At 36.1% G+C, this 24,345-nt stretch overlaps 2 protein-coding genes across 2 annotated transcripts; one reads left to right on the forward strand and one right to left on the reverse strand.

The window, feature by feature from the left end:
* Positions 1-8,639: 8,639 nt before the first annotated feature.
* On the forward strand, positions 8,640-10,091 carry LOC115971659. Its single transcript, XM_031091662.1, has 3 exons — positions 8,640-9,286; positions 9,407-9,489; positions 9,652-10,091. The coding sequence occupies exons 1-3, from the start codon at positions 8,640-8,642 to the stop codon at positions 10,089-10,091; spliced, it is 1,170 nt and encodes a 389-aa protein (XP_030947522.1).
* A 9,710-nt stretch (positions 10,092-19,801) lies between these two features.
* On the reverse strand, positions 19,802-20,920 carry LOC115971660 (F-box/kelch-repeat protein At3g06240-like). The gene has a single exon (XM_031091663.1). The coding sequence runs from the start codon at positions 20,918-20,920 to the stop codon at positions 19,802-19,804; it is 1,119 nt and encodes a 372-aa protein (XP_030947523.1).
* Between the last annotated feature and the right edge of the window lie 3,425 nt (positions 20,921-24,345).

The following is a 24,345-nucleotide window of genomic DNA, read 5'->3' on the forward strand; positions in this document are numbered from 1 at the left end:
GCCGGTACGCCCGGTACCGGCCGGTATTGCCCGAAATTGGCCGGTACGGCCGGTACGAGGCCGGTACGCCCGGTATTTTTTCCGGTACGAAACAGGGGGGTCGAGTGTACCGGATTGCTGGCCGGTACGGTATATTCCGGCCGGTACGGCCGGTACGGTACGGTATTGACATCCATGCTCCTATCCCATACCCAATCCAAGAGAGCATCCAAGTGGGCCTGTTTGTTGGCGGTGAATGGTCGACTGCTTGGTTCTCGAATGATCCATAAGCTATAAGGACAAGCTATATGTATAAATTCCGTGAGTAGCAATTGAACTGAGCATTCCAAGTGCATCCAGCAGGAATCGAACCTACAAATTTGCCTCTTTATTAGGTTGGGCACTTTAACCATTCAGTCATAGATGCAGAAAAACTCAACTAGTGAACTAGGTTTTGGTATTCCTTCTTGACCTTCTATTTCTTCCGTTAAGGGAGATTCGAGAAAAGATGGAATAAAAAGACGTGTTTCCAGAACAAAGAAGATACGGGTTGAGAAGGAGAAGTTAGAAAAGTTAGACAAGATTGGAATGAGTATAGGAACATGTATTGATGTACCAAATCTGCTAATGCTCCCAGGTTGATGCGATGTACTCCACCAGTTGACTGAAGACTTTATTCTTGGTATATTGATTGGTCCAACACGGATTGAAATAGAAGCCAGTTCGACAGGAAGCTTTTGAAAATGCAGTGCACCTAGGTAAATAAGAAACGAGATGAATACGGAGGTTAAACGAGCATCCCACACCCAAAAGGTGCCCGCATAGGTCTTCCCCAAAACACCCCCATTAACTAAGGTAAACAATGTAAAAAAAGCACCCATTTCTATACTGGTTCGGAAAAAGCGAAGAAAAAGGGGGTGTTTTGTTAATAATAAGAAGAAAGTGTTTATAGCCATAGCGATATAAACAAGAATATTCATTCGAGTCGCAGGAACATGTACATACAGAATACGAGAATTTCCACCTTGTTGAAAATCTAGTGGTGCTACCCGAAGACTTAAATGAATAGCCATCTCTGTTAAGAACAACCGAGATCCAATAATAATTTGTGTGAAGCTTCTGGTCTTTGACATCAAAAAATACGGTTGTAATAACAAAGTGGACATGTGAGAATTTGGTCCTAGCTAATGGAAGAAGAAAGACTTTGGTCGTAGCTAGTGGAATAAGAAAGACATGGATCTATATTCAATATGAAATAAAAGGATTTCCCCCAACGAAGAATTCCCCCTAACTTTGTTTTCGCTCCACTCGTGAGTGGCACTCTTTGCTCATGGAGCGACATACCGGGAAAAAAAAAAAAAAAAGATTAACTTTTTATACAAGATTACTCTTGTACCCTCATAAAAGTATAAAAAAGTTCTGAATATTTTTGTAAAATTACTTTTAATTCTTCCTAATGAATTATTCATTTACAATTTACAAAAAATAAAAAATAAAATAATTTTTTAGCATTATTTTTTCCTTCGTTTTCTTTCCTTTTTTTTTTTTTTTTTTCATTTTTACTTCCAAATACATACATAAATAGTATTTTCTATCTTTTTTTTTTTTTCCAAATCTATTCCCATAATTTTTTTTCCCTTTCTTTAAACATAATGTTAATTTCAGAGAGTAATTGAAAATTTCATACCCTCTTCGTAATATTGTATTGTGGTGGACCTCCCACTAACAAAATTGTGATTGTGAAAGAGTATATGAAATCTTCGGAGAAATTTATGATGTGACTAGAATTTTTCTTTACAGAGAGAAAGAAAGAACGAACATGCACAACTTTTAAGGTTCTTTACGTGTATGTAAAAAAAAATTCCAATCCTTCTACTCAACGTGTATCAATCCACCCAGGAAAATGCTAGAGAGAGAGAGAGAGAGAGAGAGAGAGGGGGGAGGGGAATTTCCAAGAAACCTTTATTATTATCTTGGCATGGTGCTTTGATCAGTGGTCATGTCTGGGAATTTGATGGGTTTGATGAATGATTAGTGTTGAAAATTGAGCAAAGTTGTCAAGAGCTGTGCATGATTTGCGGAGGTCACTGACAGCCGATTGCTTTGAAGATAAAGTTAGTGTGGAAACCACCACATGGTGAATTTTGTGGAAATATTTCAGGACTTTTTTTTCCTTTGTTTCTCTATTCGCCAATTCCAATCACAACGTACCATAATCTAACGAAAAAGTCATGTTATTAACATGGAATTTATTAACACGTGCTTTTTAAGGAATATATTAGTAAGGGATAAAGCAAATGATAGGAACAAATTCCAATTGATAGAGCATCCTTTGCAAATAAAGGTGAGGGAGAGGGACCAAACTCACTCATTCGTACGAGAAGAATAAGTTGTTGGGAGAGAAGAGGATAAGAAAATTATCATAGATTCATTATTTAACATTGATGTGGAAGAAAATGTCTCGTTCATATCCATAGTGGGAATTAAAGAGATGGGGAAGACCACACTTTCTCTTTAGAGTTTTGCATGTCAAAACAACTGAGTAATTCCACCACATGCACTTGAGATTCATTCAAAACTTATAAAAAAGAATTTGATTGAGGATTTTATGGCATGATTATAAGATTTCACCACACACTATATATGTTTAAAAACATTGGTAATTTCTAAAGTCATTTTCTTGTCTAAATCCTTTCGTATAGCAAGAAGAAAAGTCACTATATTTCACAATTCACGATAGCAAGGATACTTTATGTGGGGATCTGAAAATAGAATAACGGGCTCGTGGGCTCAGCTCAGGGCCCAGTAAAAGAATAATAGGGATGGATAAGCTTTATGGGATTACAGGGCCGAGCGAGCACAATTGCCGCTTAAGTGTGCAGAGGGGTCAATCTCCAAACCTGTGATCATTCACTCATTCTAAAAGAGCACAATGAATAGAGCAACTGAGAAGAGATTGTTTGAGACTAGAAATATATATTTCTTGAATGAATGAATGAATGTACAATAATCTATCATGAGAATCAGCCTTATATATTTAATTGACAATCTGTTAGACTAGCTAGTAACTAACAAAATGCAGTACCAACTAACTGACTAACTACTCCAAATTAATCACATAGCCAATTAGATAGAATGATGTCACGGAAGTTACAAGAAAACAAACACATTTTTTTTTAATGAAAAAGAAACCAAACACCATAGAGAATTAGACAAAGTCTATATTTTTATAAATTTGAAAACTAAATTTTCCTGGAGGCTACAATATGTTTAAATAGTAAAAGAAACCCTAGGACGGCTATGAAAACACCTAAAAATCCTAATCTATGCTAATCACATTATTAGGTGACAAAATAGCTATTTTTGCCAAAAATAACAAAATTTAGATAATTGCGAAAATTGAAAATATTGTCTCTAAGAGACGTCCCAAAACAGAAGAGACCTTATTCTAATTTTGAAACTAAAAGTTATTAAGGAAAAATAAATATTACTATAAATAGCAAAAGCACTGTTTTCGAGGCTTTACGAAGGAATTTGCCTAAATTTAGGCAATGCTTGAGGTCTTGAGTCTGGATCAAAATGTTGTTTCCCTTCAATCTACCAAATTTCATGCAATTTCGACATCGTCACTCCGATGACCTCTATTAGCACCCCCCCCCCCCCCCCCCTTTCATCTTGCGCTGTACTGACTTCCAACACCCTTGCTGCTCCAAAAAAGTCTATGCTGTCTGTTCTACATCATAGAAGAAAATGTTGTGATTGACTACTAGGATTACTAATGACTAATAAATAGACTACTGCTAATTAATATGAGTAAATGACACAATAACACTGCATGCTATTATTATTTTAGATAGAGCACATGTTATAATTAACTAATAGGAGTACTACTAAATTACTAATAGACTGGCTGCTAATAAATATTAGAACATGACACAATAACACTGCAATGTAATAGCAGTATTGCAGCGCTCTAGTGGTGTGGTACGCAGCCCCTATATATTATATGTAGCAACTTTGCAACTTGCAGTGATACAACAGCAAGCACAAATAGAGAACTACTAGCACTAGTAGTGGCCACCAGCAAGCAAAGAGACAGGATCCTAACATTAACAATTGGTAATCAATGGATCCCCCGTGGTAATTAATAAATAGATTTGACTCCTTTTTGGAACGAACATGCCCATTTCTACTCATAGTTATATGTAGTCTCTGGAAGAGAGTTTCTATTCTATCATAATCTGTGAAATGCTTATTGAAGAGGGTAAAAATATAGCCTGACGGACCTCCATTAAATAGGCCTGACGGATCCATGTCCGTGGGCCGATAGAGGGCAAGCCCAACTTGTGCAAAGGTCTGTTATAGATAGATACAGTAGAAACCCTAGATGGGAAATACTTGCGACATACACTTAATCGCCATAGAATCCCAAGGTAAATGGAATCCTAGCACGAAGAGGATTCCGGAAGATAAGTGCGTTAATGAAGATCTTCCCTACAAGGATATGTCTTGTCCATCACGTTTAGAACTATTCAAGAGGATTCCTATAAGGAAAAGACTTCTATACTAAGGAAGAAATGCCAACCTTCTACTACTATAAAAGCCTCAATACCCTTACAAATCGAGGTACGCATAATTTACCCTTCTCTAGCACTCTAGAGTTGTGAGAATCATTCTAACTTGACCTTCGGAGGGTATTTGGCTAACACCACACCAGTGCTCTCTGTTAGGTCTTCTCTCTTTTCTGTACAGATATCATTACGAGCGTGCGAGGATCGTGTAGCTCACTGGTGATATTTACGGCATCATCAGTTGACGTCGTCTGTGGGAAATCGTGACTGCAACTTGTAGGCCATACAAACGCTACCCGGACAAAGGGCTGCATAGTACTTACACGCTCGATAGTGACCACCAACAACATTTAGGAAGACGAGCCACAACCTACTGCCCTGGAGAGATAGGCCTAACCCTTACAGCGGCAGTGGAGCGCCTCACTAGACAAAACCAAACCCTAAAGGAACAGTTGCGATAGAAGAACGCGGTGATAGGAAACCAAGAAGAAGATCAAGAAGGTGCCAATGCTGATTGCAGGAACCAGGAGAGACCAGAGGGTAGTAACACCCCAAGCAGACCGGAGCAACAAAACATAAACCTCTTAACCCTCATGGATATAGCTCCACCTTGTCGCGGAGATGCAGGCAATGAAGGAGCAGATGAAAGTTATGATGAACGCCCTCAAGGGACGAGTATCCAGCGATCTTGATGACCTAGTCAATCGAACCGACTCACCGTTCACTGCCTTCGTCAATTACTTCCCTCTGCCGCATAAATTCTGCATGCCACAGATAGACAGTTACAACGGAGTCAAGGACCCTCTAGATCACCTGGAGACCTTCAAGACCTTGATGCACCTTCAAGGAGTTACAGACGAAATCATGTGTAGGGCCTTCCCTACAACGCTAAAGGATGCTGCGAGAATTTGATTCAGTCGGTTAACGCCTAGTTCTATCAGTACTTTCAAGGAGTTGAGTACCCAGTTCACTTTGTACTTCATTGGAGGGTACAGATACAAGAAGTCTACTGCATGTCTGATGAACATTAAGCAGCGGGAGGACGAGCCGCTGAGGTCCTACATAACCCGTTTCAACAAGGAGGCCCTCTCAATTGACGAAGTGAATGACAAGATACTCATAGCAGCATTCACTAATGGGTTACGAAAGGGTAAGTTCCTATTTTCTCTATACAAGAATGATCCAAAGACCATGTCGGATGTGCTTTACAGGGCCACCAAATGTATGAACGCGGAAGACGCACTGCTGGCCTGCGAGGATAAGCCCAGAAAAAGGGAAAAACAGGAGGACACACGGCAAGATAGAAGGCGAAAGGTGGCTAGGACCGGAGAACGACGGGATGATAGACGCTCCAAACCCCCCACTGGGAGGTTCACAAGCTTCACACTATTAACTGCCCCAATAGACCAGGTCTTAATGCATATCAAAGATGAAGGAGCCCTGACGTTCCCCGGCAAGTTGAAGGGAGATCCTAGCAAGAGGCCAAGGGAAAGTACTGCCACTTCCATCGAGACCACGAGCGCGACACAGCTAACTACTGTGATCTAAAACAGCAGATAGAGGCCCTTATAAAACAGGGGAAGCTACAGATGTTCGTTAGCAAGGAAATAACGGATCCACCCTAAGAGCAGGCCCTGTGACGGGAGAATGAGCGCCCAAGGCCGCCCATTGGAGGCATAAGGATGATCGTAGGAGGCACGGCAACTTCTGGGTCGTCCAAAAAAGCCCAGAAGACGTACCTGAGAATGGTTCAGAACGTCCAGCTTACAAGCATTGTACCCAAGATGGCACGGATCGACAACCTAGTCATCAGATTTTTAGAAGAAAATGCTTGAAGGCTGCACCACCCGTATGATGACGCGCTTGTTGTCAGCCTGAGGATAGAAGACTACAACATGCACCGAGTTTTAGTTGACAACAGCAGTTCGGCAGACATCCTGTATTACCCGGCTTTTCAGCAGATGAGGATTGATAGAGAACAGTTGGTCTCGGTTAATGCCCCTCTAGTTGGTTTCGGAGGGATGAGAGTGTTCCCCATCGATGCCGTTACGTTGTCAGTAACGATGGGTGATTACTCCCAGCAGATCACTAAGGAAGTAACATTCCTGGTGGTCGACTACTCGTCCGCTTAAAATACCATTCTCGAACGACCCACCCTCAACTCATGGAAGGCTGTAACTTCAACCTATCATTTAATAATCAAATTCCCAACGAATTATGGAGTAGGAGAACTGCACAGAAATCAGGTGGCAGTGCGAGAATGCTATATTGCTATGCTAGAGATGGAAGATCATCAGCAGACAATGTGCATAGGAGAAAAACGGGTAGTAGCGGAGCAGGTTGAAGAATTCAAGGAAGTGATCCTTGATGACTTAAGGCCAGAACGAACAACCAGAATGGGTACACTTGCAAGTTGGCCTGCACACCAAGCGTTCACGGCATTCCTAAGAGACAATCAAGACGTGTTCACCTGGAGTCACGAGGACATGTCAGGAATCGACACCTCAATCATAGTTCACAGGTTGAATGTATCGCCTTCATTTTCCCCAATCGGGCAGAAGAAACGGGTATTCACTTTGGAGCGAGACAAAGCGATAGCTAAGGAAGTTCGAAAGTTGCTTGAGGCAGATTTCATCCGAGAAAAGTGTATTACCCCGATTGGTTGGCAAACGTCATCATGGTTAAAAAGGCCAATGGAAAATTGCAGATGTGCGTAGACTTCATGGACCTCAATAAGGTCTGCCCCAAAGACAGTTATCCACTCCCTCGAATAGATACTTTGGTCAATTCAACCGCAAGACACCAACTTTTGAGCTTCATGGACACTTTCTCAGACTATAACCAGATCAAAATAGATGAAGCCGATCAAGAGAAGACCTCTTTTGTTACCAGTCAGGGACTGTTCTGCTACAAGATGATGCCATTCGAACTAAAGAATACTAGAGCGATATACCAGAGATTAATGAACAAGATGTTCGTGCACCAGATTGGGAGGAACGTACAAGTTTATGTCGATGACATGCTAGTGAAGAGCCTACGCGAAGATGATCAACCAAGCGACCTCCGGGAGACCTTTGACACCCTCCAGTCATATAACATGAAGCTAAATCCAAGCAAGTGCGCGTTCGGGGTGACGGCAAGGAAATTCTTGGGCTTCATGGTATCCCAAAGAGGTATAGAGGTTAACCCGGAGAAGATACGGGCCATAATAGAGTTAGAGCCGCCGAGGACAGTCAAGGAGGTGCAAAGTTTGAATGGCAAAATCGCAACCCTAAACAGGTTCGTCTCGAAAGCAACGGACAAATATCTACCTTTCTTCCGCAATTTGAAAAAATCGTTTGAGTGGACGAACAAATGCCAGGTGGCATTTGAAAACTTAAAGGCGTATCTTTCATCTCCCTCATTGCTCAGTCCATCCAAACCAGGAGAAGAACTCTACCTATACTTAGCTATTTCACAAGCCGCTGTAAGCATAGCTTTAGTGAGGGAGGAAAACGGATCTCAGAGACCGGTCTACTTTACAAGCCGAGCGCTCCAAGGAGTAGAAAAGAGGTACCCTCAGATGGAGAAGTTGGCCCTCGCGTTAATAACAGCAGCGCGAAAACTCAAGCCGTACTTCCAAGCACATACCATCGTTGTCTTGACAAACAAAACCCCTAAGAAGAGCCATGAGTAGCCCTGAGACCGCAGAACAGATGGCTTTGTGGGCAGTGGAGCTTAGTGAGTTTAATATACAGTATCGTCTGCGAACAGCTATAAAAGGGCAAGTAGTTGTTGACTTCATCGCTGAATTCACCCTCGGGGATGGCCAGGGGGCAGAGGAGATGCGGCAGTGGAATATTTATGCGGACGGGTCATCCAATAGGCGAGCAGGAGGGGTCGGTGTGGTTATCCAAACCCCAGAGGGGGATAAGATTGAGTGTATGATCCGACTAGATTTCCCCACAACCAACAACGAGGCCGAATATTAAGCCTTGGTGACAGGGCTAGACCTCACAAAGGTGTGGTTATCCAAACATGGTCATACACTGCGACTCACAGGTGGTAACAAGTCAGATTAATGGCGGCTACGAGTGAAAGAATGAAAGGATGAAGAGATATCTAGAAGAGGTGAAGAATCGAATCGATAGTCTCGAAGTCAGATTTGTTCAAATCCCAAGGAGGGAAAATGAATGTGCCGACCGCCTAGCAAAAGCGGCCTTGGCAGAATTTATGCTTGTCCCCGAACAAGTATTGTCATTTGTTCAAATCTCCTCACTGATTGATGACGGAACAAATGTGCAAGAAGTAGATTCTGAAAGAAATTGGACTACGCCATTGATATCGTACCTGAAGACTAGCGTATTACCAGACGAGAATGACGCCGCCAGGAAGTTAAAGGTCCAAGCTGCACGGTTTGTGCTAATAAAAGATGTCTTATACAAAAGAGGATTCTCTCGATCGTATCTGAGGTGTTTAAGCCACGAGGAAGCAAATTACGTAATGAGAGAAGTCCACGAGGGTATCTGCGAAAACCACTCGGGGGCACGGTCATTAATACACAAGTTGATCCGAGCAGGATACTATTGGCCTATAATGCTAAAAGATACACAAGCTTATGTCAAGGCCTGCAACAAATGTCAAAGGTTCAGTAATCTCATCAGGCAACCGTCCAAAGAGCTGACTCCCATGACAGCCCCTTGGCCCTTTGCTCAATGGGGACTAGATATCATGGGCCCCTTCCCAACAGCAGTTAGGTAGTTAAAGTTTCTGGTGGTTGGTATCAACTACTTCACTAAGTGGGTAGAAGCAGAAGCCCTAGCCACTATCACAGAGAGGAATATTAGAAGTTTTGTTTGGAGGAATATCATCTGTAGGTACGGAATACCTAGAGTGCTTGTCTCCGACAACGGGAAGCAATTCGACAACAGCGCATTTAGGGACTTCTGTTCAAAGCTAGGTATCAAGAATCACTACTCGTCGCCCGCACACCCACAGGCCAATGGGCAAGTTGAAGTCACAAACCAGTCATTGCTCAAGATCATCAAGACCTAGCTCGAGAGGGCAAAGGGTATCTAGCCAGACAAGCAACCAAGCGTTCTGTGGGCATACCAAACTACAGCAAGAACACCCACTAGAGAAACGCCTTTTCGACTAGCATACGAAAGTGACATTGTCATCCCAGCAGAAGTAGGGCTCACAAGCTATCAAGTGGAGAACTACGACGAGATTAAGAACGAAGAGGCCATGCGCCTTCAACTCGACCTGGTGGATGAAGTACGAGTGACAGCGGAGCAAAGGATGGCGCGATATCAGAATCTCATGGCGAAACACTACAACTCCAATGTCAAGCATAGAGACTTTCAGGCTGGAGATCTTGTACTACGAAAGGTAATGGGTGCTACTAGAGATCCTTCGCAAGGAAAGCTCAGCCCCAATTGGGAAAGACCCTACAGGATCACATCATGGCAGAGGAAGAGCACCTACCACCTCAAGAAGCTAGACGGTCAAAAACTTCAGCACCCATGGAACACGGAGCACCAACGGAAATACTATCAGTAGAGACAATATGAAGAGCATCAACGCTTTTTCCCAGTTTATTTAGTTTTTACTACAATTATTAGTTTTACTTTAACAACTTTTTGCTACAATACTTTAAGTATCTTTTTAAGCCCAAGGTGGCAGGTACTTTTCTGCAAACACATGATTTTTTTTAAGAAGAATATTCAGACACATCTGTCTTTTCAACCTGAATTCTCACAAAGTCCAAAAGTTGGAAAAATTCAAAGTCCACAAAAGTGGACGGATATAAATAAAGTCCACAAGCTAGACAGATCATCCCCGGAGGATGAAGATTCTGTCCACAAAAATGGACGGATATAAATAAAGTCCACAAGCTAGACGAATCATCCCAGGAGGATGAAGATTCTAAGTCCACAAAAATGGACGGATATAAATAAAGTCCACAAGCTGGACGAATCATCCTAGTAGGATGAAGATTCTAAGTCCACAAAAATGGACAGATATAAATAAAATCCACAAGCTGGACGAATCATCCCTGGAGGATGAAAATTCTAAATCCACAAAAGTGGATGGATATAAACAAAGTCCTCAGACTGGACGGACCATCCCAGGTTGATGAACTTTCTAAACCCACAAAATTGGAACGGGTATAGGCTAGAGTCCATGGACTGGATGGATCATCCCAAGAGGATGAAAATTCCAAGTCCAAAAAGTGGACGGGTATAAACTAAAAGTGGATGGTTCATCCATGAAGGATGAAATAAGACAAGGGGAAATTATTGGTATACACAGCTTATCATACATTGCCATACACACTCTTGACTAGAACTTGTATGCAACACGTACTTGTACAAAGGTGCATGCATAAAGGTTTGAAATTGTGCTTTGAAAATATTGTTTCAGTTAAAATTGTGAAACGTGATTTTGTAACTAAAATTGAATTTAAAAAATACAATTTCACCCCACGATGAGCGTGCAATAGTAAATATGTGATAATTATTATCCTAAGCCAAGTGAAAAGAAAATATTATACAAACTTTATGTATGTAGTAATTCATATCTTTGGTTCAAATTCCATCACTCACTCACCCACTATTTTCATATATATATATACTAACCTCATCACACGTGCTTTACGAGTGCAATGAGACCTTTTTTTTGGGGTCTAGTGTCATAGTTTTTATTTTTTATTTTTAAATTTTGGATAAGTTTGTTTTGAAAACATGGATTAGTAGGAGAGTGTCCTATTTTATAGGCATTTTAAGTGGAGTTGGAAATATATTTTTACCGGGTTGTCTTCAAATTTTTTTCTTGTCAAACGTAAGGTTTAGGGATATTTCTGAACTACATAAAAGTCTAGTCCAAAGAGGAAAATCTTCTTATAGCTAGAGGGAAATTGTCTTATAGCTAGATAGTACTAGGAATGGTTAAGTCTTTCATTGTCATTGAATATGGAAAATTGTCACATGCTTATTACTCGTCCTTGCCTACCTAACTAAAGTGACATCTCTTATAGTCTTATTACATGTTGATGAAATCATGGTACATTATTCTTTTTCTTCATTTCCAACTGGTAATTTATTTCCGGTTACTTAATATTACTGATGATACACAGAAAATCAATAGGCTGAATCTCCAGGCTTCAATGATCTAATGATTGCTTGAAAGGCCTGAAAAGGAAAACACATGATCAAAGGTGACCAGGGCAGACCGGCTAAGAACCCTCTGATGCTTAAGTTAGTTTCTCTCTTAAATTCTGGAGTTCCAACTTTTTGGGAGTTGTCTAAAACTTACCTTCATTTGATGTAAATGAGTGTTTATATATTGTGCTCTTGAAACGGTTACTTGTCTTGTAACTTCCTTTATGTTTGAGGAAGTCAGAAGGTTTGGAATTAACTTCCACAACCGCTATAGGAGTTAGAATATTTAATCTAATCTTCTATAACCATCGTTGGAAGTTAAGTACTTAGAATTTGTAACTTTGTGATTAACGTTTGACATAACAAAGGAGGTGGCTGGAGATTTGCAATGAAAGCTTGAGCCCCTTTAATCACAATCCTACAATTAATGATGAACCTGAAGAGCAAATTGGCATCAATTTCAAGCACAACAGTCGATCTCAGTTCGGTCTTTATTAGCCTCTCTTTTGTGTTTTGAGTTTGTGAGATATGAAAAATTTACAAATCTGAGCCAAAAAAAAAAAAAAAATTGGTTCCACAAATGTGCCTGGGGGCAAGGGCGGAGGGAGGAGGGGGGGGGGGGGGGCACCTACCCCCCTGAACTTTCAAATGTTTTGACTAATAATGACCTGAAATACCATATTTGCCCCCCCCCCAACCCCCCCCCCCCTCTACACAAAAGACACAATAAAAAAAATTAAAAAAAAATCCCTAATTAAGTGAATTCACGTTACCTTCCAGCTTTCCTAGTAGTAGTAGACTTCTACTCCTAGTACAATTTTATATATAAAATTAATGGGTCCTACATGGTAAACTTGATAGACTAGACAAAGCCGCCAGTAGAATTTTTTTATGTCTCAAGCTTCTTTCTTGGTTAACCAACTTGAGACATACATCCATGACATGTGGTCCACTGAAGAGTTTTCAGCACTTAAAGGAATTGGACAGTATGCTGAAAAGATAAATTCTGAAATTTCAGGGTATAAAATCCAAATTAACAACCTTAAACTTTCACCCTATGTCACTGAAGTGAGAATGATTCAGGTTCTCCTCCTAAAGTTATATATGATGTGATATAATAATAATAATAACACAATACAATATATAAAAGTTGAGTCATTGTGTCAATTAACGTAGTGTGTATTTTCATTCTCAAAAAAAAAAAAAAAAAAACGTAGTGTGTATTTTTAGACATCTGGATAACAATTCTCAAAGTGGAGAGTAGCCTACATATATCACATATGTAACACTTGTAGACGAAAAAGAAAAATCATGATCTATTATTAAAATTTGTTATCTAATAATATCCAAGTGTTGATATTTTGGTAGTTACTCCCGATCAACAAGTTTTGAGTTTTCAAATATCTTCGGTGGAGACATTTAAAATTTAAATTTATCATCTCCCATTGTAATTATCAAATTATAATAAATAAAAATAAAAACTCTTAGCTAATTAATAAAAATTCTTATCAAATTATTATCTCCCATTGTAATCTATCGTCTCCCATTATGTAGGCTAAATACTAATTACTATCTTAAATATTTATAATCCACTTAATAATATAAAATTTACAACAAAAAAAAAAATGGAAAAAAAATTACCCAATACTTGATTTCTTGAAAGTACAGTACCATACAAAAAAATAAATAAATAAATAAAGATAGCAAGAATGTTATAAACTTCCAAAAACCAATAGGTACATTATAATTATATAATTATTATCACATTGCCTCTTTACTGAAACTTGTAATCACAGTCCAAAATCAAATTAACTTCTTTTCCAAACTTGTTAATTAAAGAATAACACAGTACAATAGGATGGATGGAAGCAAGGAATTGAGGAGAAACCTTTATTTTCAATTCTTTCAAATTAGAGGAATTTGAAAATTAAAAAATTAGATAGGGTTTAATTTGATTTATAAATTTATTAATATTTATAAACTAAATATTATTGTATTTTGCCATTGACCTTTAATATGCACATAACATCATCTAACTAGTTAAAAAAAAAAAAATATATATATATATATATATATTAACTTGCAGACAAAGTGTTAAGAGAAAAGGGAGAAAGGATGAAAGAAAATAAAAAAAAGAAAGAGGAAGAAAGAGAGCTCTCAAGAACGTTCTGGAGTTTGGGGGAAATGGTAAGGGGAAAAAAAAGGAAAGAAGGAGAAAAAGAAAAGAGTAAGGATACGTGTGTGGAGGAGAAAAAAGAGAGGGGAAAAAAAAAAGGCTATCACAATATTTTCACAGTAAATCTTAAATGATAGGTTATTATTAGCTAATATTAGTAAGAAAAAAATAATTTTTTTAGAAAGAGAAAAAAAAATTTAATAGTAGATTCAAATTAAAATCAGTATCAATTATCGTAATATTTTCACAATAATTTTACAATAAATCTTAAGTAGTAGGTTATTATTAGCTAATATCTGTGAGGAAAAAAATAATTCTTTTAGAATGAGAAAAAAAATAATTGTAATATTACGTTCAAATTAAAATTAATATCAATTATCGCAATATTTTCACAATACTTTCACAATAAATCTTAAGTGAGTTGTTATTATTAGCTAATATTGGTGAGAGAAAAATAATTTTTTTAGAAAGAGAAAAATTGATTTAAGTATTATGAAGTAGTTGATTTAAGTATGAAATAAACTTTTTTATATATACATTGTCATTTTTGATAATTTATCACTCAAACCACCACTTTTATAAGTTCTAGCCAAAACACTCAGTTTTTTCAAAAAACACTTTCTAATAACTTTTACCAAACACTCAGTTTTTACAAAAACCCAATTTCATAAAATACTTTTTAAAAACTCCACTTTTTCAAAAAGCTCATTTTCAAAAAGCTGAACCAAACTCACCCCAATGTTTGGCTATACTGGACAAGAGGAAGTAAAAAATGGGAAAATTTTGGAATCCACACATTTTTCCAAATTTTGTTTCTGTCCGATTTGAAAGAAAAAAAGAGAAATGATTAACTTTTTATACAAGATTACTCTTGTACCCTTGTAAAAGTATAAAAAAGTTCTGAATATTTTTGTAAAATTATGTTTAATTCTTCCTATTGAATTATTCATTTATAATTTACAAAAAATAAAAAATAAAATAATTTTTTAGCATTATTTTTTCCTTCGTTTTCTTTCCTTTTTTTTTTTTTTTTTCATTTTTACTTCCAAACACATACATAAATAGTATTTTCTGTCTTTTTTTTTTTCCAAATCTATTCCCTTAATTTTTTTTTTTTCCTTTCTTTAAACATAGTGTTAATTTCAGAGAGTAATTGAAAATTTCATACCCTCTTCATAATATTGTATTGTGGTGGACCTCCCACGAACAAAATTGTGATTGTAAAAGAGTATATGAAATCTTCGGTGAAATTTACGATGTGACTATAATTTTTCTTTACATAGAGAAAAAGAGAAGGAACATGCACAACTTTTAAGGTTCTTTATGCGTATGTAAAAAAAAAATTTTAATCCTTCTACTCAATGTGTATCAATCCACCCCGGAAAATGCTAGAGAGTGAGAGAGAGGGGGAGGGGAATTTCCAAGAAACCTTTATTATTATCTTGGCATGGTGCTTTGATCAGTGGTTATGTCTAGGAATTTGATAGGTTTGATGAAATGATTAGTGTTGAAAATTGAGCAAAGTTGTTAAGGGCTGTGCCTGATTTGCAAAGGTCACTAATAGCCGATTGCTTTGAAGATAAAGTTAGTGTGGAAACTCACTGGAAACTGCCACATGGTGACTTTTGTGGAAAGATTTCAAGACTTTTTTTTCCTTTGTTTCTATTTGCCAATTCCAATCACAATGTACCATAATCTAACGAAAAAGTCATGTTATTAACTTGGAATTTATTAACATGTGCTTTTTAAGGCATATATTAGTAAAAAAAAAAAATTAAAATTAAAATTTTTTTATAGAAATTTGAAAAAGCAGACAAATTTTTTTGTTAATTTTTATTTAATTTTTTAAGTTATTTAAAAATGAATGGTTGATGTATGCTCTATGAATATTCATCGACAAAACCCAACTATTAACATTATGAGAGTGACAAAAGTAAAAGAAATGGGGTCATTGGCGCAACTCCCAATAAATTTATGTGGCATTTGTTCTTTTTAGGTTACTTTTTGGCCAGTTAGAAAAGTTTCTTCATAAGTTTTTATATTGTTTTTGACTGATATAATTTTTTTTTTTTCATTACCATTAATTTTTGGGGAAAAATTATATATATATATATATATATATAAATTTACTAACGTATGCCCTTAAGGCATATATGTAAACTACTTTAGAAAGCTTTTTATGAAAAACGAAAATGTAATTCACTATTTTGACCAACTCTTTCAATTTTTCATATAATGCAAAATTAACCCTCTAAATTTCTTCAGATTTCATTTCAGTACTCTAATTTTGCTTTTGTTCATTTCAGTCCTCTAATTTTCAAGTTTATTCAATTAAGGCTCTTCCATTAACTTTTGTTATATGTTGTGGTTAATTTTTCAATTTTATAAATTTTTCTTCCAATTTTTTAAATTAAGAAAATTCAGTTAATGATTAAAAAAAAAAATTCAGAATTTTTTTTTTCAAAAAATTTTAACAAAAGTTTACGAAAAAGGCCTTAATTGAATAAATCTGAAACTTAGAGGATTGAAATTAAACAAAAGTAAAATTAGGGGACTAAAATAAAATCTGAAGAAAATTAGAAAGTCAATTTTACATTTTAACCAAAATTAAATGATCTTAAAATTATAATAATCAGCTTGATTCAGTTTGGTACAATTACAACCTGTCTTACAAAACCTAAGAATACCGGGTTGTTGGGTTGAGAATCTGAAAATTACGAGCTTGAATCTCTTCTTTTTTCCACCAAACAATATTAATGTTAGAGAATCTCAGTCCACCAAACATTGTGTTGTATTAATTTCAGAGAGAGAGAGAGAGAGAAAGTAAATTGGCACAACTTTTGAGGAGAATACTGTAATTGTGAAAATTTTCAACGAATTATTTGCCCCCACCAAACACTTTGAGGGAGAGGACAAACAAGTTTGGCATGGTGTAGGAAATTTCCAACCCTTCTTTTGACGTTTGAGGAGCAAATTGCAGATCACATGCATTTAGGAAATTTCCCATAAACCTTCGTTAGACCATAAAAGAGGACAAACAACTTCTTATCATATTGCTCTATGACCAGTTATTTTTCTTTTTGCTGAATATTGTGACCCATTCTTCTTTTTACATTGCTTCTCACTAGCTTTTTAAGTGTATTTTACGTTACTTTTTAACTGGCTATAAAGGTTTTTATTTTACATTACTTTTGATTTACATCAATTTAATAAAGAATTAAATGCATCTTAACTATTTTTCTTAGGGCAGACTTCAGGACAAGGATGCAGAGGAGCAGCAAGACAGGAATCATCAAGTCAGGGACTGGCTCAAGAAGCTTAGAGATGCGGTATATGGCGAGGATGATCTGTTGAGTGATTTCTCTACTGAAGACTTGCGTCGAAGGGTGATGGGTGGTGATAAAATGGCAAAGAAGGTACACACTTTCTTTTTGAGCTCAAACCAAATTGCTTTTTATTTTAAAATGGCTCACAAATTAATGGCCATAAGGGAGAGACTTGATGGCATGCAACAGCAAATGATATAAAAAAATTCCAATTGATAGAGCAACCTTTGCAAATAAAGGTGAGGGAGAGGGACCAAACTCACTCATTCGTACGAGAAGAATAAGTTGTTGGGAGAGAAGAGGATAAGAAAATGATCATAGATTTATTATTTAACATTGATGTGGAAGAAAATGTTTCGTTCATATCCATAGTGGGAATTAAAGAGATGGGGAAGACCACACTTTCTCTTTAGAGTTTTGCATGTCAAACAACTGAGTAATTCCACCACATGCACTTGAGATTCATTCAAAACTTATAAAAATGAATTTGATTGAGGATTTTATGGCATGATTATAAGATTTCACCACACACTATATATGTTTAAAAACATTGGTAATTTCTAAAGTCATTTTCTTGTCTAAATCCTTTCGTATAGCAAGAAGAAAAGTCTCTATATTTCACAATTCACGATAGCAAGGATACTTTGCGTGGGGATCTGAAAATAGAATAACGGGCTCGTGGGCTCAGCTCAGGGCCCAGTAAAAGAATAATAGGGATGGATAAGCTTTATGGGATTACAGGGCCGAGCGAGCTCAATTGCCGCTTAAGTGTGAAGAGGGTTCAATCTCCAAACCTGTGATCATTCACTCATTCTAAAAGAGCACAATGAATAGAGCAATTGAGAAGAGTTTGTTTGAGACTAGAAATATATATTTCTTGAATGAATGAATGAATGTACAATAATCTATCATGAGAATCAGCCTTATATATTTAACTAGGCCATTGACAATCTGTTAGACTAGCTAGTAACTAACTAAATGCAGTACCAACTAACTGACTAAGTACTCCAAATTAATCACATAGCCAATTAGATAGAATGATGTCGCGGAAGCTACAAGAAAACAAACACGTTTTTTTTCTAAATGAAAAAGAAACTAAACACCAGAGAGAATTAGACAAAGTCTGTATTTCTATAAATTTGAAAACTAAATTTTCCTGAAGGCTACAATATGTTTAAATAGTAAAAGAAACCCTAGGGCGGCTATGAAAACACCTAAAAATCCTAATCTATGCTAATCACGTTATTAGGTGACAAATAGCTATTTTTGCCAAAAATAACAAAATTTAGATAATTGCGAAAATTTAAAATATTGTCTCTAAGAGACATCCCAAAACAAAAGAGTGAGTCTAGATGAATGTTGAAACTAAAATCACTCCTGAACTCTATTAGCTAATCACGTTATTAGGTGACAAAATAGCTATTTTTGCCAAAAATAACAAAATTTAGATAATTACGAAAATTGAAAATATTGTCTCTAAGAGACGTCCCAAAACAGAAGAGACCTCAATCTAATTTTGAAACTAAAATCTTGAGTCTAGATTAGAATGTTGTTTTCCTTCAATCTATCAAATTTCATGCAATTTCGACATCGTCACTCCGATGACCTCTATTAGCACCCCCCACCCCTTCATCTTGTGCGGTACTGACTTCCAGTGCCCTTGCTGCTCCAAAAAAGTCTGTGTTGTCTGTTCTACATCATAGAAGAAAATGTTGTGATTGACTAATAGAATTACTAATGACTAATAAATAGACTACTGCTAATTAATATGAGTAAATGACACAATAACACTGCATGCTGTTATTATTTTAGATAGAGCACATGCTGTAATTAACTAATAGGAGTACTACTAAATTACTAATAGACTGGCTGCTAATAAATATTAGTACATGACACAATAACACTGCAATATAATAGCAGTATTGCAGCGCTCTAGTGGTGTGGTACGCAGCTCCTATATATTATATGCAGCAACTTTGCAACTTGCAGTGATACAACAGCAAGCACAAATAGAGAACTACTAGCACTAGCAGTGGCCACCAGCAAGCAAAGAGACAGGATCCTAACATTAACAATTGGTAATCAATGGATCCCCCATGGTAATTAATAAATAGATTTGACTCCTTTTTGGCATTAACATGCCCATCTCTACTCATAGTTATAGGTAGTCTTTGAAGAGAGTTTGTATTCTATCACAATCTGTGAAATGCTTATCCTTGATGCATACAAAAGCACTAATTAATAGAAGCACAGACCGGTAAAGACCATATAGCTAGAACTAGCAAACAAGAAGGTGACCAGAGAATGTTAATAGTCAGAGCTGTAATCTGGGTATGTACTATCCACATAACAATATCAAATACTAATATATATAAAATAGCCACGACCATTAAATATATATATATATGCTGCTAAATGGAAAAGCCTTATAAAGATTTCATTTCATTTATACCAGTAATGACTTCAGTTTTTACACACATCTTAATAAGTTATCACATTTGCTTCATCAAGTAAGGCTAAGCTCTCCATGAAAGTAGCTACGAATGAAAGATCTTGAAAATCAAAACACCCTTCACATCGAGCTTCGGGATCAATCAAAACGAGCTTTCATTTTTTCGGCATTTCTAATTGACCATTACCAAAGATGTGGGATTCATCTTCCAAAAGAATGAAACCCCGCTTGGTGAGACCATAGAAACGATCATATTGTTCTCGTACAACAAGAGGTTTATTCCAGGATTTATGCTTGCCATACTCCTTTATGGCCCATACACATGCAAAACTTTGTTCTCCAACTGTCTCCAATCTGATCAAAGCTAGTTTCCCCCTAAACAACGAAATACATTTCCCATCAAATTCATTGCCTGCTCCATCAAAGCAACGGTCAGGCATAGCTAGCTCTTCAAATGTCTCATTATTGACATCAAATGACAAAATCATTTCAGTCTTGTGCTTCTCTTCGCCTTGTATGATATCTACTAACCAATGCAAAGCTCCACCAAAAAATGGGATTGGCAAAGAAAAATGAAATCCAAAGTCATCAGTTTTGGGTCTCAATGAAACGTCAAGGTCCTCAAGTGTTCTCCACGAATCTGATTTTGATGTGTACACCTCAACCTCAAGCTTTCTCCTGGAATAATATGAAATCTTGACAACTTTATAGTCATTATCCTCGGAATGATAAGCAAATCCGAGTGGAATAAAGCAGTCAAAAAAGCAGTCAAACATAATATCAGGCAACCTCTTTAATTTTCTAATACTGGGATTCCACAAGTAGATAATAGCAGTTTTAGATGCTGCTTGCCATCTCTCCTCCCATACTTGAAATTCCAAACACAAAAGGCCATTGCACGAACCGACTAAGTTAGCTTGATAAGGCGGAAACCTTGAGGGAATTTCAAACTCGAAAATTTTATCAAACCCATCATGATCGCAATAAAACGTAATGACTGGTCTGTTGGAATAAGGAGGAGAAGAAGGGTTCACATACCAGGGCATGTTAACAATATAATCACCACGATCAACGTTATTGATATATAAGTGGGTGGAGATGAAATATGGACTGGTGATTAAGGAATCCCAAGATTTGCAAACACACCTGAATCTTAGGAGTGATTTAACTGGTAGCCTTGCCAGGATATTGAGTACAATACTGTAGTGAAGATACTTCTGACGTCGAAGGGTGGTCGGTGGTTGTTCGCTTGCTGGTTCTCTTGTCTGAGACATTTTTCAGAGAGAGAGAGAGAGACGTAGGGTTTTTAGGGTTTTTATTAATATAAAGAGAGGTAGGGTTTTCATTAACGCTCCTGAGAAATTCCGAGGAATATATATATATATTATTAAAGTAATTGTAAGATAATAAAAAGCCACGTCTCCACGTAATAAAAAAAATCCATGAACATTAAAAAAATATATAAATATATATATAATGATTTTTTAAAGGAAAAATAAATGGTAAACTACATATTTGGTCTCTAACATTTACACCATATTTTAATTTAATCTATAACTTTTTTAATTGTATCAATTTGGTCTCTAACTTTTTAATATCGTGTCAATTTAATCTATGCCGTTATATCTTAGATGAAAATTACTGACATGACAAACAGTTAAAATAAAATTTAAGTTTATTGTGACATAAATGAAAGCTTATTTTTTATTTTAGCCATTAGACAAGTCATCAATTTTCATAAAAAAGATAATGACAGGGACTGACACTACATAAAAAAAGTTCTATGGCCACGTTTTTAAAAGTTAGGAACCAAATTGACACAATTGTAAGGTTAGAGATTAAATTAAAATATAGTATATAGGATAGGAATCAAATACGTAGTTTACCAAAAAAAAAAAAAAAAGGAGTACAATAAGGAAGGGTAGAAGTAGGGTCATTCTATATATCTACTTTAGAATTTGTATTACGTTCCTTTATATCATTTATCCCAATAACTAGAGATCAGTTTGGCAAAGTATAATTTACTTTAGAATTTGTCACTTTGTGATTAACGTTTGACATAACAAAGGAGGTGGCTGGAGATTTGCAATGAAAGCTTGAGCCCCTATGATCACAATCCTGCAATTAATGATGAACCTGAAGAGCAAATCGACATCGATTTCAAGCACAACCGTTGATCTCAGTTCGGTCTTTATTAGCTTCTTTTTTGTGTCTTGAGTTTGTGAGATATGAAAAATTTACAGATCTGAGCCAAAAAAAAAAATGGTTCCACAATTGTGGCTGGGTACTAGATATAGATTCTGTGGTTCCCTCATCCATGGACAGAGTTGTTTATTGGCTAGAGGGGCAGTGGCCCCCCAAATTTTTTTTAAAATCATAATAGTTATATATTTTGAATTCTTTTAACATTTAGGTCCAAAATAATTACTCTTGGTCCCCTCTCCCCAAACATTTACAAATTGGCACTTAGAACCCAACCAAAGAAAAAGCCCATCACTTTATTTTAAAATTTTAAATGGTTAAAAATACTATATCTAAGTTTTTTCTTCATTAGAACCTTGTGCAGCTTGTTGCACAGTAAGGCCTTCTTTCACTGGTTTTGACACCAGAATAGTCATGCTCATGCAATATCTCAAGAATATCACCATCTTCATTAAAGATTTTTTGGATGTAACCATTGACTTTTCAGTAGAAGTCATTGCAAATGTTGATTTTCCAAGAAAAACCCAAGGTTATAAATAACCCTTAACAATCCCATATGAAAATAGGTGATCACATGCAACATCTAGAGTCCTAGACCAAACAGTTTTCTACTCACACAGTTAGTACACGGACATGGAATCCTTTTCTCTCTTTTTTTGAGAAAATCCTTCCTGGCGCTAGACGCAAATTTCATCTAATTATTATCCATTGCTATAGGATGCTTTACAATATATACCTACAACGAGACTTCACGAATGCAAACAACAGAGGCTTAATTCTTAATTTGTTACATGCCAATTTTAGTTGAAGAAAAAAAAAAATGCGTTATCTAACAAAAGAGCCCCATGTTCCAAAGTCTAAATTTTCAAATTTGTAAAATAACTTGCAAGACACACTAAGATATAAGTATGGATGTGGGCGTCTCACATATATGGTTATTGTACTTTACCAATGAATGGAACAAAAAGCAACACAAATAGATTGACAAAAGCCAAGTTTAAGAATCATGAAGAATGGTTAATGAAAGATATATGTATTTGAAACTTCATAATCGAAAGTAATAATAAACTTCAAGTTTATTATGGAATCATTCTTACATATATGTTTTTTGTTTTTGTTTTTTTGAGATAAAGATAGACCATATGTGTTTTATTACTTATACACAAATTTACATGAGGAACAATAAATTATTTAGTTAACAATTTGTGTTTTCTTTTTCTTTTTTTTGGGTTTTAAACTCATACTTCTTTTTATTTTTAAAATTTCTTTTCAATATTTATTTTCTTTTTTAGGTTTTGAACCTTTAAAAGACATTGACAAAATAACGGAGATTATTTATTTATTTTTCAAATGAAGATTGACATATAAAATATAAAATAATATAAATAATAATAATCTAATATATATATATTATTATTATGATATACATAAAAGATGAAATACATAAAATAAAATAAATTAACAAAGGAAACAAGATATTATCACTAAATAAGTAAATAGTCAAGAAGCTTAGAGAGGCAGTATATGGCGCAGATGATCTGTTGAGTGATTTCTCTACTGAAGACTTGCGACAAATTAAAGGGTGATGGGGGGTGATAAAATGGCAAAGAAGGTACACACTTTCTTTTCGATCTCAAACCAAATTGCTTTTTATTTTAACATGGCTCACAAAATAATGGCCATAAGGGAGAGACTTGATGCAACAGCAAATGCTTGGAACAAATTCCAATTGATAGAGCATCCTTTGCAAATTAATAAAGGTGAGGGAGAGGGACCAAACTCACTCATTCGCACGAGAAGAATCAGTTGTTGGGAGAGAAGAGGATAAGAAAATGACCATAGATTTATTATTGAACATTGATGTGGAAGAAAATGTCTCGTTCATATCCATAGTGGGAATTAAAGGAATGGGGAAGACCACACTTTCACAATATGTATACAATGATGAGAAAGTGAAGACTTATTTTGAGTTGAAGATGTAGGTGTGTGTCTCTGATATCTTTGATGTGAAAACAATTATTGAAAAGATAACTGGATTTGCAACTGGTTTGAAACTTGAAATCCTTAATATGGATCATTTGCAAACTTCGCAGAGAACTCAAACAAAAGAAGTATTTTTTTTGCTGGGCAAACAAAAGAAGTACTTAATTGTGCTGGATAATGTATAGAACAATGATGAGAAAATGTGGTGTAACTTAAAAAGACTTTTGATAGGTAGCTCAAAGGGAAATAAGGTGGTGATAACCTAAAAAGGCTTTTGGTTGCAGAAAATAGTGCCCATGAGAATAATGGTTTTCTCTAACACATATGGCTGGATATAGAAATCTATTTAAAAGTAAAAAATCCATGCCAATTAAAATTCATTTAAAGAAACATATCAGATTAGCAATTCAGAAAACGTTTGAAGAAAATATTTAATAAGGAAGTACATCAGGTGCACCAACATTTGGAAAGGTTTGCTAATCAATATGCATTAATTTGGCCAACTCATAATATA

This window comes from Quercus lobata, chromosome 12 (assembly GCF_001633185.2).
Source record: "Quercus lobata isolate SW786 chromosome 12, ValleyOak3.0 Primary Assembly, whole genome shotgun sequence".
Lineage (NCBI taxonomy): Eukaryota > Viridiplantae > Streptophyta > Magnoliopsida > Fagales > Fagaceae > Quercus > Quercus lobata.

Bases quoted from the DNA above. Each gene is read 5' to 3' on its own strand.
- LOC115971659 (XM_031091662.1), top strand. From the start codon at position 8,640: ATGAAGAGATATCTAGAAGAGGTGAAGAATCGAATCGATAGTCTCGAA. The intron at 9,287-9,406 runs GTAGTTAAAGTT...TATCATCTGTAG, and splicing joins CCCTTCCCAACAGCAGTTAG to GTACGGAATACCTAGAGTGC. The intron at 9,490-9,651 runs GTATCAAGAATC...ACCAAACTACAG, and splicing joins GGACTTCTGTTCAAAGCTAG to CAAGAACACCCACTAGAGAA.
- LOC115971660 (XM_031091663.1), bottom strand. From the start codon at position 20,920: ATGTCTCAGACAAGAGAACCAGCAAGCGAACAACCACCGACCACCCTT.